Below are 14,383 nucleotides of genomic sequence, written 5' to 3'. Positions count from 1 at the left end.
TAGTTTCTTTGCTACGATTTAACAAGTTTTGTAATGCCCCAAATATTACATGAAATTAAAAATACAATGCTTCAAAAACCAGTGAATGGTTCAGTGGTATGCACTTAGCTAAAGAAACCAATCAACTTGACTACATTATTTATTTATTTTTATTAGGAATAACAAGCCACTGAGTTTTGTAAGCATAGTTTATTTCCTACCTGCACTACAGGAGGTCGCTGTAACGTTGTTGTTGCTGGCACTGTCGTCTGGGCTTGTGATACTGGCTTAATGATGGTAGTAGGGGTCACCTGCCGTGCAATGATAGATGTTCCAGGAGCCTAAAATTAAAAAAATAAATGAGTTTTGTTGCACTCATGGTATCACATCTTAAACAGAGCACTAAAAGATAACTTTAGAAAATCCATGCTTTATTCGGTTTGCATGCCATGCATTGGTCAATGGTCTTTAAGCTCATATACTTGAGTCAACTCAACTTATTCCTATGTTTTTGCATGTAACATAACTGATAATCTGCAATATCTATGTACTGCATAACAAGATTCAACTTTCAACACTATCCTTGAAGTCAATGCAGTGAAGTCTTTACAAAAAAAAAAGAATTGTGGTTTCTGCTCACGATGAAATGCGGGTTCACATAACATTAAAGAGTTTCACTAGAACAAGCTTCGTTTTCTGCTCATGACGAAATGCGGGTTCACATACCATTAAAGAGGTTCACTAGAACAAGCTTCGTTTTGTAGAGCTTGATGCCTTTTATCAGCACAACTGTGAATATACTTACAAAACTATATCTGCTGTTACTATGGAAGTTATAAAAACATTATCTCACATCCTATTCATGTACTAGTTATCTTGAACTGGACACCTACAGCAAGGATAATCAGGTATGCAGACAGACAGGACCCAAGAATAATATACTTCAAAAAGTCTATGGAAGAATACATTTAAATATTTCTGGTAATAACAGCCTGAAGATGAATCAAAGGAATTTTTAGTCTTAGAACAGTCCAAGATAACATTACTCCTAAATTTTTTTAACAAACATCAAAATAAATAAAAGGTTACATAAAAGGTTAATCAAGATCAGACAAAAAAGACAGCTCTTCAGAGAACTGAAAACACAGCTGGGCAAAAATTAGAAAACGAAATGTGAACAAGGTAACAGGAATTAGGTTCATAGGTAGGTACTAGGCTATCTGCCCGAAGGCATTTATAAGCCTAGCCAGAATGTGTTGGCTTTCGCCACCCCGTTAGATTAGTTCCCTGTGCATCCGTCCAGTAGAGCCACTGAAGTGATCCCCGGGGTAAACTTTCTGTTTCCCATCCATTTGTCAAGGTTTCTCCTGAAGAGTGTTAGTGAGGAGCTCTGCCTAATGTAGACTGGAATCTTGTTCCAAAGCATGGGAAGTCTCTGGGACAGGAATCTATCCCTCCAGCACGTCCTATTTATTGTTGTGGTGAGGTTTAGATCCATAGAGCATGTGGCTTGAAGGGATAAGGTTTTTCTTTAGGTGGAGCATGTCCATCAATTCTGGGTTGGACATGGCCTTGTATGTCAGGCAGAGATCACCTCTGAGTAGGCGGTATGCAACCGAGTACATCTGGAGTTTCTTCATACAAGCATCACGGGGCATCTGTTTGAAGCCAGTGATCGTCTTGGTGAGGTACTTCTGTGGTCTTTCCAACTGTTGCAGATGTCTTGTAAGGTACATCCCCCAAATGGGGCGTTGTACTCTATGATGGGTCTGAGTGATGAGTAGAGGGGCACAATGACCTCTTTTGATCTGGATGCAAACCCTTTTGTGATTAGGTGGGCCACATAGAAGGATTTTCTAACCACTTTGGCAATGTAATTATCAAAGGAGAGATTACTATCTACTTGGGTCCCCAGATCCCTTATTACGTCTTCAGTATTTAGGGGACTACCACCTATGTGGTAGTTTGTGGGTACTTTGTTTTTTCCAAATGGGATGACTATGCACTTTTTGGCATTAAGCTTGAGGCCATGATTTTGACACCAGGTATCCGTCTCAGTGAGACCCTTTTGGAGGATGTCTGTGTCAGCCGGAGAGTCAATTATAGCCCCTAGTTTGCAGTAGTCTGCGGACTTGGTCAGCCATAGTCCTCCTGTGCTTGCCTGTACCTCTGAGAAGTATATGCCAAACAGGAGGGGTCCTAGGACTGAGCCCTGGGGAACGCCACTTGTAACCGGTTTAGAGTCAGACCTAGCTCCCGCAGCTCTCACCATGTGGGTTCTGTCCGTGAGCCAACTGGCAACCCATCTTGTGACATAGGGGTTTATATGTTCAGGCTGGTGAGCTCGTCTATAATACCAGAATGGGGAATGGTGCTGAAGGCCTTTGCAAGGTCTAGGTAGGCTGTGTGTACCACCTTTCCCTCGTCTATAACCTTGGTAACCGTCTCAAAGAAGTCCACCAGGTTTAGGAGGCATGATCTGCCCTTAACAAAGCCGAACTGGGTAGGGTCCAGTGTTTGGAGGTTCCCAATGTCTCTGTTAAGGAGTTCCATGATGATGCACTCCATAGCCTTGCAGACCAAGCTAGTCAGGCTTATAGGGCGATAGTTCCCTGGGTCTGTTACGGCTCCACCTTTGTGGAGCGGACTAACCATTGCTGTGTGCCACTCTATGGGTAAGTAGCCTGTAGAGAGGCCGAGTTTGAACACTGTGCTTAGGTGAGGGGTTAGTTCATCTTTGAGCTCGTGTAGGACGCAGCCTAGTACACCATCCGGTCCCACTGATGCTGTGTTTTTGGCTTTGGAGAGGGCTGTTTTAACCTGAGTGTCTGTGATTTCAGGGGCTCTACATTCTTTTGGTATGGTTATGGGCCCTTTTGGGGGTGAGAGGGGGGTGAAGTTTGCACTGAACCTGTCTGCCAGGATGTTGGCAATATTGGTTGGTATTGTGCATTTTGTGCCATTCTGCACTAACTCTAAGCAGATCTGAGCATTACCACTTAGATTCTTGACATAGCTAAAGAATGCCTTGTGGTTATCTTTGGAGTCCTTGGCAATTTTTCTTTCAAAGCTCGCCTTGGATGATTTTATGAGGGATCGTAGTTTCTTGCTGATACTGATCAGGGATGTCTTCCCTTCTTGGGATTTTACTCTTTTCTGTACTAGTTTCCTCCTTCTATTGTATAGCTTGTTTATGGCAGGTGTCCACCAGACTGGTTTCCTTTTCTTGGAGGAGTGAGTCTTTTTTTTGCTTGGGATAGCACGATCCATGCATTCTTGTAGGTGCCAGTAGAATGTATTAGTAAAGGATTTTGCAGCTTGGACAGCATTATCCTTTAGCATGGGGGCTTTGAAACTTTCCACCTCGGTCTTAAGTAACATGAAATTTGCTTCTGAAAAGTTTTTCATGGTGGTTTCCCTGTCCGGGGGTGGGGGCGGAATGTGGATATCCGAAGTGATTTGTTTATGGTCAGATCTAACCAGCGAGGGGTTGACCTCCAGTGTGGAACACCGGTCGCCCATGTTGGTGATGACCAGGTCCAATATGTTGTCACCTCTGGTGGGAGTGTTGACCAGTTGATCCAGGGCGTTTGAGTTTATAAATTCTAGGAAATGTTGGGCAAGGGAGTTAGTACTTGAGTAGCTCTCCCAGTTAATGCTTGGGTAATTGAAATCACCCAATATTAGGGTGTTTGGTAGGACCTTTATGTTTCCAGAAACGCAGAATGGAGATCCTGGGACATGGTGGGTGATCTGTAGCAAGCTACAATTTGAATTGCAGTTTTGCCCGTTGTTAGTTGCACGTGGATGATCTCTGAAGCATCATGCTGTGCCACTAACCTGGAGGTGTGGATATCCTTGATGAATATGGATACTCCCCTGTCTTTTGTATTTCGGTCTGGGTAATGTGGAAATGCAAATCCAAGAAAAGCAGTCCAAAAAAGATTTGGTTCAAATTATATAAAATCTATGCTGTCTGAGAACATCTATGCAGTGCATAAAATATTCTCTATGACTACAGTTCTCCAAAAGGAACACAGGCAAATAGATGAACTAATTTAAAAGTATTTCTGCAGCACTGGTGAGCCTAAAGCATGTGCTGGTATTAACTGTGGAGAACCAGATAAGGAGGTCTGACAGAAAAGGCCTAATATTCAGAGCATCTTGGCAGTAGTAACAGCCAGATGGCATAAAGGAGAGATATCAGATGTGTTCTAGGTACCGTGGATCAGCAGGAACAAAAAGGTGCAAAGAATAAGAGGCAAAATGAATCGCAAGTCAAAAAAGATAAGAACACAGTGGCCAGAGGAGTAAAGGATAGAACAAAACAGAGTGCGTTTAAGACTTGGATAGATCATAGTGAAGTCAGAAGTAATTTTTGAGGTTGGAAAGTGGGGGAATGGTAAGAAGACTGACAAGTTACAGATTCAGAAGTTATGAGAGGCAAAAGCTAAAATGAATTTATAGTAAGATGTGTGCATCTGCTCAGTAGGGTGCTGACTGAGGGAAAACTTCTGCAGACTGACTTCTGAGGCAGTATTTTTAGCCATCTGACTTAGGTGACTGAGTAAGGAAACCCACGATAGAACCCACACTGAGAACCCTAGGTAGAAGTGATGACAGAACCCACTCTGAGAACCCTAGGTAGAAGTGATGACAGAACCCTAGGTAGATGACAAAACCCACACTGAGAACCCTAGGTAGAAGTGATGACAGAACCCACACGGAGAACCCTAGGTAGAAGTGAGGACAGAACCCACACTGAGAACCCTAGGTAGAAGTGATGGCAGAACCCACACTGAGAACCCTACGTAGATGACAAAACCCACACTTAGAACCCTAAGTAGAAGTGATGACAGAACCCACTCTGAGAACCCTAGGTAGAAGTGATGACAGAGCCCACTCTGACTCACCTATCACTAGAATCAGGATAGCAAAGCAGTCAGCCTCAGGGCATGGAGATTTATTTATTTATTATTTATTTACAGTTTGTTTGCCAGGATAGTCCATCGGGCCACAAGGAGCCCGTTTTCAATGGAGTCCTGGGGAGAAAAGTTCCAGAAAGATATAAAATTTACAAATTGCAAAATTACAGACTTATAAAAGTATAATATGAAAGTTAGAATAAATTGCAAGATAATAGCATTTGTAGTAAGTTGTCATTTAAGGGAGCAAGATAGTACAGTACATGGAAAAAAATCCTTTACAAACAAATTAAGATATTAGCAAAATGTTCTAATTCTGAGAGTTATTAATAGGAATTTTTAGGCTAAAGGAGACTATTAGCAGATGTACTGGCTATAGAAAGAAAGTACAGTTGTGTACACTTACCATAAATGTAGATGTTCGAGTGTATTCACTGTTGCAGTCATCACACTTGTGTTATCTGCCTGCAGGTAGCCCTCAGTCTGCCCGAATACCAGAGTCTTGGGATTTCTGCATCGGATGCTGTCACCTCTTCCATGATGTCAGGTCGTCAGGGGTATAAAACATGCAGCTGACGCCATTACATCAGATTTTCTTGCTCCAGGTGTCAGGAGCCCCCAAAATAGGAAGCAATCACATGGTGTAGAACACCTCCAGTAAAAAGTAAATATCATTGCCATAAGATATGGCCAAAAAAGAGGATAGGTAGAAAGCATCAAAAAGACAGGGGGCTGGAGGGAGGGTAACCAGGACTGCAACAGTGAACACACACGAACATTTACATTTATGGTAAGTGTACACAACTGTACTATGTTCTTCGTGTTTCACTGCTGCAGTCATCACACTTGAGTTGATTCCCAAAGCTGCGGGAGGGCGCGGCCAGTCAAGAAATATTAGGGCTGGCTAGCAGGCCTTGTATAACTGCTGTGGCAAATCCAGCTCTGGATTTAGAAAAGATAGGCAAGTGGTAATGCTTGGTGAAGGTGTGTACAGAACTCCAGGTTGCAGCTTCCAAGATGTCCCTGGTAGGGACTCCCCTGAGAAATGCTGTAGAGGTTGAGGTAGCCCTAGTGGAATGAGGTCTGATCCCCTGTGGGGTAGGTTTTCCATGGTGTTTGCAGCAGAAATGGATGCAGTGTGTTATCCATTTAGAAATGGTTTGCTTTGAAATGGCCTTGCCCTCTGCCCCTGTAGCAAAGCTGACTAGCAGCTGGTCAGATTTTCTGAAAGGTTTAGTCCTGTCAAGGTAAATCCTGAGCTGTCTGTGCACGTCCAAGAAGTGCATGATCCTTTCCCCTTTATTCTGAGGATTAGGAAAAAAGATTGTTAAATGGATGGATTGGTTTAAAGCCACAGTGGATACCACCTTGGGCATAAATGATGGGTTAGTCCTGAGGGAACCCTGTTCGCATGGAAGATAATGAAGAGTTCCACAGCCATAAGGGCCTGTAACTCAGACACTCTTCTTGCTGAAGTGATGGCTAGAAGTAGGGCTGTTTTCCAAGAGATTAATTTAAACTCTGCTGTAGCAGCAGGCTCAAAAGGGGGGCGTGTGAGCTTCTCTAGTAGAAAGTTAAAGTCCCAGGCAGGAGTGGGAGCTCTCCTTGGGGGTCTTAAATTGTTAGCTCCTCCCAGGAACTGTTTGATCAGAGGGTGAGAGAATAGGGGTGGCTCGGTATTGTAATGAGATGAGATGGCAGAGGCATGAATCTTAATTGATGAGAAGGATAGGCCTTTGTGGAGCAGCTCTGCTAGATAATCTAAGATTTCCTTGAGAGTGGCTCCAAGAAAGTACAGTTGTGTACACTTACCATAAATGTAGATGTTCAAGTGTATTCACTGTTGCAGTCATCACATTTGGGTTATCTGCTTAAAGTATCCCTCAGTCGGCCTGATTATCAAAGTTTTGGGTCCTGCGTCGGTTGCTGTCTCATCTTCCATGATGTCAGGTAGTCAGGGGTATAAAGCATGCAGCCAACACCATTACATAAGTTTTTCTTGCCCCAGATGTCAGGTACCCCCCTAATGGGAAGCAATTAAATATAAATACGCAAGGTTATACCTCCAACAAAAAAGCAAATACACCTAAAAGCTTTTAAGCATAGTAAAGGAGAATAGAGGTATAGCCAAAAGAAGTCAGGGGGCTGGAGGGAGGGTAACCAGGACTGCAACAGTAAATACGCTTGAACATCTACATTTATGGTACGTGCACACAACTGTACTATGTTCTTCATGTTTCACTGTTGCAGTCATCACATTTGGGTAGATTCCCAAAGCTAAGGATGGGAGGAGGAAGTTAGATAGCATTAGGACCAGCTATAAGGCCCTGCAAAACTGCAGTGGTAAAACCAGCTCTGGATTTAGAGAAAAGAGGCAAATGGTAATGCTTGGTGAAAGTATGTACAGAACTCCAGGTAGCAGCTTCTAGGATGTCCCTGGCAGGGACACCTCTGAGAAAGGCTGTAGAGGGCGATGCAGCCCTGGTTGAGTGTGGTCTTATCCCCTGTGGGAAAGGTTTTCCATGGTGCTTATAGCGGAACTGAATGCAATGGCCTATCCATTTAGAAATGGTTTGCTTTGAAATGGCCTTCCCCTCTGACCCTGCAGCAAATGCCACCAGCAGTTGTTCAGATTTCCTTTGAGGTTTAGTCCTGTCCAAGTAAATTCTAAGTTGTCTGTGCACATTTAAGGAGTGCAGTATCCGTTCCCCTTTGTTCTGTGAATTAGAAATGAAGGTTGGCAAATGAATGGACTGATTAAGAGTCACACTGGATACTACCTTGAGCATGAAGGAGGGGTTGGTCCTGATGGACACCCTGTCCCCATGAAAGATGATGAAAGGCTCCACTACCATAAAGACCTGTAATTCAGATACCCTTCTTGCTGAAGTGATTGCTAAAATGAAGGCTGTTTTCCAAGAAAGGAATTTTAACTGTGCACTTGCAGCTTGCTCAAAAGGAGGTAGAGTGAATTTTTCCAATACATGGTTAAGGTCCCAGGCTGGAGTAGGGGCTCTCCTGGGTGGTCTTAAGTTTTTGGCCCCTCTGAGGAACTGCTTGAGCAGTGGATGAGAGAAGATGGGTGGTGCTGTGTTGTAATAAGCTGAAATGGCTGAGGCATGAATTTTGATGGAGGAAAAATAAAGGTCCTTGTGAAGCATCTCAGTTAAGTATTGAAGAATCTGAGGTAAATTGGGTGCTGCTGTGCCCATACCTTGAGTTTAGTTCCAGGAACAGAATCTTTTCCATTTTTCAGCATAAGATTTTCTAGTACTAGGCCTCCTTGCTTCCAAAATGACATCCAACACTTGTTTGCTGAGGCATGATAACGGAGAGGTCAAGCAATTAGCCAGGCTGCCAGGTTCAGAGTTTGAAGCTGAGAATGCAGAATCTGGCCCTCCTGCTGGGACAGCAGGGTAGGGGTCTGAGGCAGGTGCCATGGTGCCAGCAGTGACACAGTGCACAAGGGGGGGTACCAGTGTTGGCGTGGCCAATCTGGTGCAATCGGTGTCGTCCTTGGTTTGTCCTGTTTGATCTTCAGTAGTACTTTGGGGAAAAGAGGCACAGGAGGAAAGGCATAAACTGATAGATTTTTCCAGTTGAAGGACAGGTCATCCACTTTCCAAGCTTGTATGTGGGGAGTCCCTGTGCAGAATTTGTCCAATTGGTAGTTCTGGGGGGAGGCAAACAGGTCTATATCTGGGCTCCCCCATTTGTTTATCAACATGTTGAAAGTCTTTGGTTCCAGTTTCCACTCGTGTGGGTCCATGAGATTTCTGCTTAGTTCGTCGGCTAGTGTATTTAGCTTTCCTGGCAGGAATTGAGCCTGTATATGCACTTGGTAGTTCAAGGCTGTGTTCCACAGAGCCATAGCTAGTCTGCAGAGGGGGTATGAATGGGTCACTCCCTGCTTGTTTATGTACCGCATAACATTGGTGTTGTCCGTCCTTACCATTAATTGTCCTGGAAGAATGTGGTCCTTGAAGGCTGTAAGAGAATTCTGTACAGCTAACATTTCTTTTTGACTGATATGCAGGTGCATTTGACTTCAGTTCCATTTGTCCTGAATGCACTTCCCTGCCAGCTGAGCCGCCCATGCATAATCTGATGCGTCTGTTAGGGTTTGGGCAGCAGGGGGTAGAGTGAATGGTAGTCCCTTGTTTTGGTGGCAGGCCTCAGCCCACCAAAGGAACTCTAACTGTAGGCAAGGTATGATAGGAATCGCTGCTTCTAGATTCTGAGAATGTTGACACCATAGGCTTTTTAGATACCATTGTAGTTTCCTCATATGCAGTCTTGCATATGGAATTAGGAGAATGCAGGAGGCCATGAACCCTAAGGCTTACAGTATTTGCCTTTCTGATAACAAGGTTTTTGTGGTCATTAGTTTGAAGTATGCTGCCAAATGAATTTGTTTTTCTGGCGTGAGGAAAGCCATCTGGGAAGCTGTGTACAAGCTTGCTCCCAGGAATACAATTTGTTGGCAGGGTACAAGATGTGATTTCTTTTCATTTATGGTGTACCCCAGACAAGTTAGCACCTTTTGTACAAACGCCAGATGATTCAAAAGTATGTCCTGGCTTTCTACCTGAATTAGACAATCGTCCAGGTATGGGTATATTTGAATATTTCTTTGCCTGCAAAATGCAATGACTGGTGATAGGAACTTTGTGAATACCCTGGGCGCAGTAGATAAGCCAAAGGGCAGTGCAGAGAACTGATAGTGCATGTAGCCTGCTTTGAAGCTTAGGTATCTTCTGCAAGATTCCCTGATTGGGATGTGCATGTAGGCTTCCTTTAAATCCAGTGCTGCCAACCAGGCATCCTTGCCTAGCATAGGAAGCAACTGGTGAAGAGTTAGCATCTTGAATTTTGGTTTCACCAAAAAGGTGTTTAAGATAGAAAGGTTCAGGATAGGATGCCATGAATGGTCTTTTCTGGGTACCAGGAAAAGTCTTGAGTAGAAACCTTGTCCTTTTTCCTCTTCTGGTACAGTCTGAACAGCCCTTATGCTTAAGAGAGAGAGTACTTGCTTTTGAGCCTCTGCCCACTGATTGGCGGGTAGATCTGGCCAACCATTTGGGGTTGGTAACGTGTGGAAGTAAAATATGTATCCTTGGGAAACTATATTTAAAACCCATTTGTCCTGGGTAATTAGTTCCCAGTTCTTTGTCTGCAGAGCTATCTTTCCCCCCAAAGAAGCAGTCAGTTAAGAAGGGCTTGGACGTTTTAAAGTTAAGTCAATGAGACAGTTTACCATGGGGGAGTCTTACTAATCCCTGATTTGGAAGTGGGGGCCCCCCACTGCTTAGTCCTGTGCGTACCTTGGGACTGAAGCCTGGGTGTTCTGCTGGTTCTGGGTTTGGACTGAGAAAGCCTGGAAGAGGTAGGAAAGGACCAATTCTTAGAGGCTGTACCTGTAGGAAATCTTTAACAGTTTGCATATATTTAGTTTTTTCCTCCATCTTTTTAAGTACTTCTGCTTTGTTGCCAAACAGGCAGTCCTGATTTAAGGGAGCATCCAGTAATTTAGCTTTAACATGATCTGGCAAAGATTGCTCCTTAAGCCAAGCATGCCTTCTAAGTACAGACCCAGTGACAGCAGCCCTGCAAGATGCCTCTAGTGAATCAAAACCACAGTGCAAAGTATGTTTCCCAACTTGTTCAGCAGAATGCATTAAATCCTGTAAATCCTTATTTTCAGCAGTCAGGAATCAACATAATTTTCTGTTTACGCAATCCAATAATATGCTGCTGATACTTTAACATAAGAAACTGGCAGTTTAAGGCCCTAATGGCCAAGGTTGCAGAAGTGTATACTTTCTTACCCCATCTATCCAGTGCCCTGGAATCTCTATCAGAGGGGGTAGGATTTTTGGCAGTAGTGGCCTTAATGCCCTTGGGTCCCTGTGAAATGGTCTCAGAATCCGCAGTAGGATTTTTAAGAAGGAATTTGTGAGAGTCAGGAACCCTGTAATATCTATCAGGTTTTCTGGGAGCAGGAGGTAAAGAGTCAGGGGCCAAGCTAGATTCCGAAAAGGCATCATCAACAATGTCCAGTACAGGGGGGATAGCTAAAGGCCTGTGTTGGGGCAGGAGTAAGAAATCCCTAAGCCTCTTTTTAGAATCAGAGTAACCCTGGCTGTCCCAGTGGAAATGCTCCCTAAGAGTATGCAAAGTTTCACCAAAAGAGAAATCCTCTGGAGGGGAAGCAGAGGGAATAGAGTCCTCGGCATCAGAATCCTCATAGGTAGAGGAGGGTAAATCCTGCTCATCAGAGGAAACAGAAATTTCAGAATCCTGATCAGAAGTATCATAAGCAGATTCAGTCCTTGGTCTCTTAGAGGGGGAAGTTTGGCTTCCCCTGATTAAAGTAATAAGGTCTTCAGCCATTCTTATCATTTGTTTTTTAGGCATAGAGGCCTGACCATGCGGTCTGGGCGTCGGTTTTCTAGGCATGGTTCGAGTTTTAGGCCTTGAAGAAGAAGATTAAGTCAGTTTAATATGCAAGTCAGTAGGCCTGAATACACCCTCAGAAGCCGGTGCCTGCACAGTGGCTCTGGACCCATCCAAGGTAAAGACAATCGCAGGTTCCACAGTTGAAGTATTTCGCGGCATAATGGACTCCGAATGGGTTTCAGTAGAGGCCTGTGAATCTGAAGTCGTGGGTATCAGGGGCTGCGAAAGCGCCTCACTGAGTTCCGGCGAACTGGCGACTAGCTTAGGAGAAGTGTCGTCGGCAGCTTTGGACCTAGGCGGCCTGTCTCTGTCTTTATCTTTGCGTTTTTTCGGAATGTCGGTAGTCGGGTTGCTTACGGAAGACATATCTGGATAATTGAACCGTGTACCAAAATATTTCGAAGCGTAAATATACCGACGACGAATAGTTTGTTGTTTAAATAAGGCACAAAACCGACAGCGAGGTACGCTGTGGTCAGGGCTTAGGCAAGGAATACAGTACGAATGAAAATCTTTATGAGGTATTTGCTTTCCACAAGAAATACAATTATTGACTTTTACTGACATCGGTTTAGAGCAAGAAAAAGTTTCCCCAACAGGGTACTTAGCTTTAGTTGAAGACTTCGGTTCTGAAACTCGAAAATGAAAATTTCAGGAGTCGGCTGACCAGCACATGCGAACTGCTTCTGCTTCGGGCACCGCACGGCAAGAAAGATTGGTGTAATGGCGTCGGCTGCATGCTTTATACCCCTGACTACCTGACGTCATGGAAGATGAGACAGCAACCGACACAGGACCCAAGACTTTGATAATCAGGCCGACTGAGGGCTACTGCAAGCAGATAACCCAAATGTGATGACTGCAACAGTGAAACACGAAGAACATCAGTATCTTTTCCACATTTCTGAATAGGATTTCCTAGTACTATGCCTCCTGGCCTCAAGGATAAAATCCAGCATCTGTTTGCTGAGGGTTGCTGGTGATGTATTCAGGGAATAAGCCAGGCTGCCAGGTTCAAGGTTTGCAGCTAAGGATGCAAAATCTGTCCCTCCTGCTGGGACAGCAGAGATGGGGGTCTGATGTAGGTGCCAGGGTGGCACTGCTGTCAGACTGCTTAGGAGTGGGTACCAGTGCTGGTGTGGTCAGTCTGGTGCAATAAGGATTGTCCTTCGCCTGTCCTGTTTGATCTTGAGTAGTACTTTTGAAAGGAAGGGCAGAGGGGGAAAGGCATAGATTGAGAGGTAAAGGATAGGGCATCCACTTTCCATGCTTAGCTGCGGGGGATTCTGGTGCAAAATATGCTCAGTTGAAGGCTTTGGGGGGGAAGCAAAGAGGTCCACTTCTGGTGTCCCCCACCTGTGTATTAGAAGTTTGAATGAGTTGGGTTCCAGTTTCCACTCGTGTGGGTACATTAGATTTCTGCTTAAGTAGTCTGCCAGTGAATTTTGTTTGCCTGGCAGGAACTGAGCTTGCAGGTGCACTTAATAGCTCAAGGCTGTGCTCCACAGAGCCATGGCTAACCTACAGAGTGGGCAGGAATGAGTTCCCCCCTGCTTGTTTATGTACCACATAACTGTGGTGTTGTCTGTCTTTATCAAGAGTTGTCCTGGCAGGATAAGATATTTGAAGGCTGTCAGTGAATTCTGTACAGCTAACATTTCATTTTGATTGATATGCAGGTGAATTTGTCCTGGGATCCATTTGCCTTGAATACATTTGCCTGCCATGTGAGCCCCCATGCATAGTCTGATGCGGCTGTTGTCAGGGTTTGGGCGGTGGGGGGTTGAGTGAAAGGGAATCCCTTGTTGTGGTTGCAAGCCTCTGCCCACCAAAGGAACTCTGCCCTTAGGCAAGGAATGATAGGAATCACTGTTTCCAGGTCCTGAGAATGTTGACACCAGAGACTTTTTAAGTACCACTGAAGTTTCCTCATATGCAGTCTTGCATATGGAATTAGTAGAATGCATGAGGCAATGAACCCTAGGGCTTGCAGTATTTTTCTTGCAGATAGCTGGGTTTAGGTGGGCAGTAGTTTGAAGTAATTTGTCAAATAAACCTGCTTTTCTGGAGTGAGGAATGCCATCTGGGAAGCTGTGTTCAAGCTTGCTCCCAGGAATACAATCTTTTGGCTGGGTACCAGATGTGATTTCTTTTCGTTGATGGTATACTCCAGAAAAGTTAGGAGTGTCTTTACAAACGTCAGGTGCTGAAGTAGCAATTCCTGACTGTCCACCTGAATCAGGCAATCATCCAAGTATGGGTACATTTGAATATTTCTCTGCCTGCAGTATGCAATGGCTGGAGCCAAACACTTTGTGAATACCCTGAGCACAGTAGATAAGCCAAAGGGAAGTGCAGAGAATTGATAGTGCATAGAGCCTGCCCTGAAACGTAGATATTTCCTGCAAGATTCCCTTATGGGGATGTGCAGATGAGCTTCTTTTAAGTCTAGGGTGACTAGCCAGGAGTCCTTGGTTAGCATAGGAAGCAGCTGCTGGAGTGTAAGCATTTTGAAATTTGGTACCACCAGGAAGGAGTTGAGAGTTGACAGATCCAGAATAGGTCGCCAAGAGTTCTCTTTTCTGGGCACCAGGAACAGTCTGGAGTAGAAACCCTGTCCCCTTTGCTCTGTTGGAACAGGTTGAATAGCCCTGATACTGAGAAGAGAAAGTACTTGCTTTTGGGCCTCTGCCCGCTGGTTTGGAGGAAGGTTTTGCAATCCGCTTGGGGTTGGCAGTGAATGGAAGTAGGATCTGTATCCCTGGGATACAATGTTTAAGATCCATCAGTCCTGGGTAATATACTCCCAGTTTTTTGCATGCAGGGTGAGTTTTCCTCTTAGGAGTGCAAGTACTTGGGCATGGTTGGGAAGGATGAAGGACAAGTCATTGTGAACGTTTTCCATAAGGGGGTGGCTTACCACTCCCTGTTTTTGAGGAGGGAGCACTCCATTGTTTAGATCTGTGCATACCCCAAGACTGCAGTCTTTGTGGTCTGTTGCCCCTGGGTTTGGACTGGAA

The 14,383-nt window shown here is 44.5% G+C and overlaps 1 protein-coding gene across 3 annotated transcripts in view; it reads right to left on the bottom strand.

The window, feature by feature from the left end:
• The window catches only part of TAF4 (TATA-box binding protein associated factor 4), a 641,126-nt gene that overhangs the window by 273,203 nt on the left and 353,540 nt on the right, over positions 1 to 14,383 (bottom strand). For all 3 annotated transcript variants that reach the window (XM_044090373.1, XM_044090375.1, XM_044090374.1), the window contains exon 4: positions 201 to 320. In XM_044090373.1, the coding sequence (XP_043946308.1) occupies positions 201 to 320 (120 nt within the window). The remainder of the gene's footprint in view (positions 1 to 200; positions 321 to 14,383) is intronic.

The sequence above is a fragment of the Protopterus annectens genome, chromosome 12.part0 (genome assembly GCF_019279795.1).
Source record: "Protopterus annectens isolate FY-2018-M chromosome 12.part0, PAN1.0, whole genome shotgun sequence".
In the NCBI taxonomy this organism is placed as follows: Eukaryota; Metazoa; Chordata; order Ceratodontiformes; family Protopteridae; genus Protopterus; species Protopterus annectens.
Note: the sequence above shows the minus strand (reverse complement) of the source record. Positions and strands in the feature narration are given on the sequence as shown.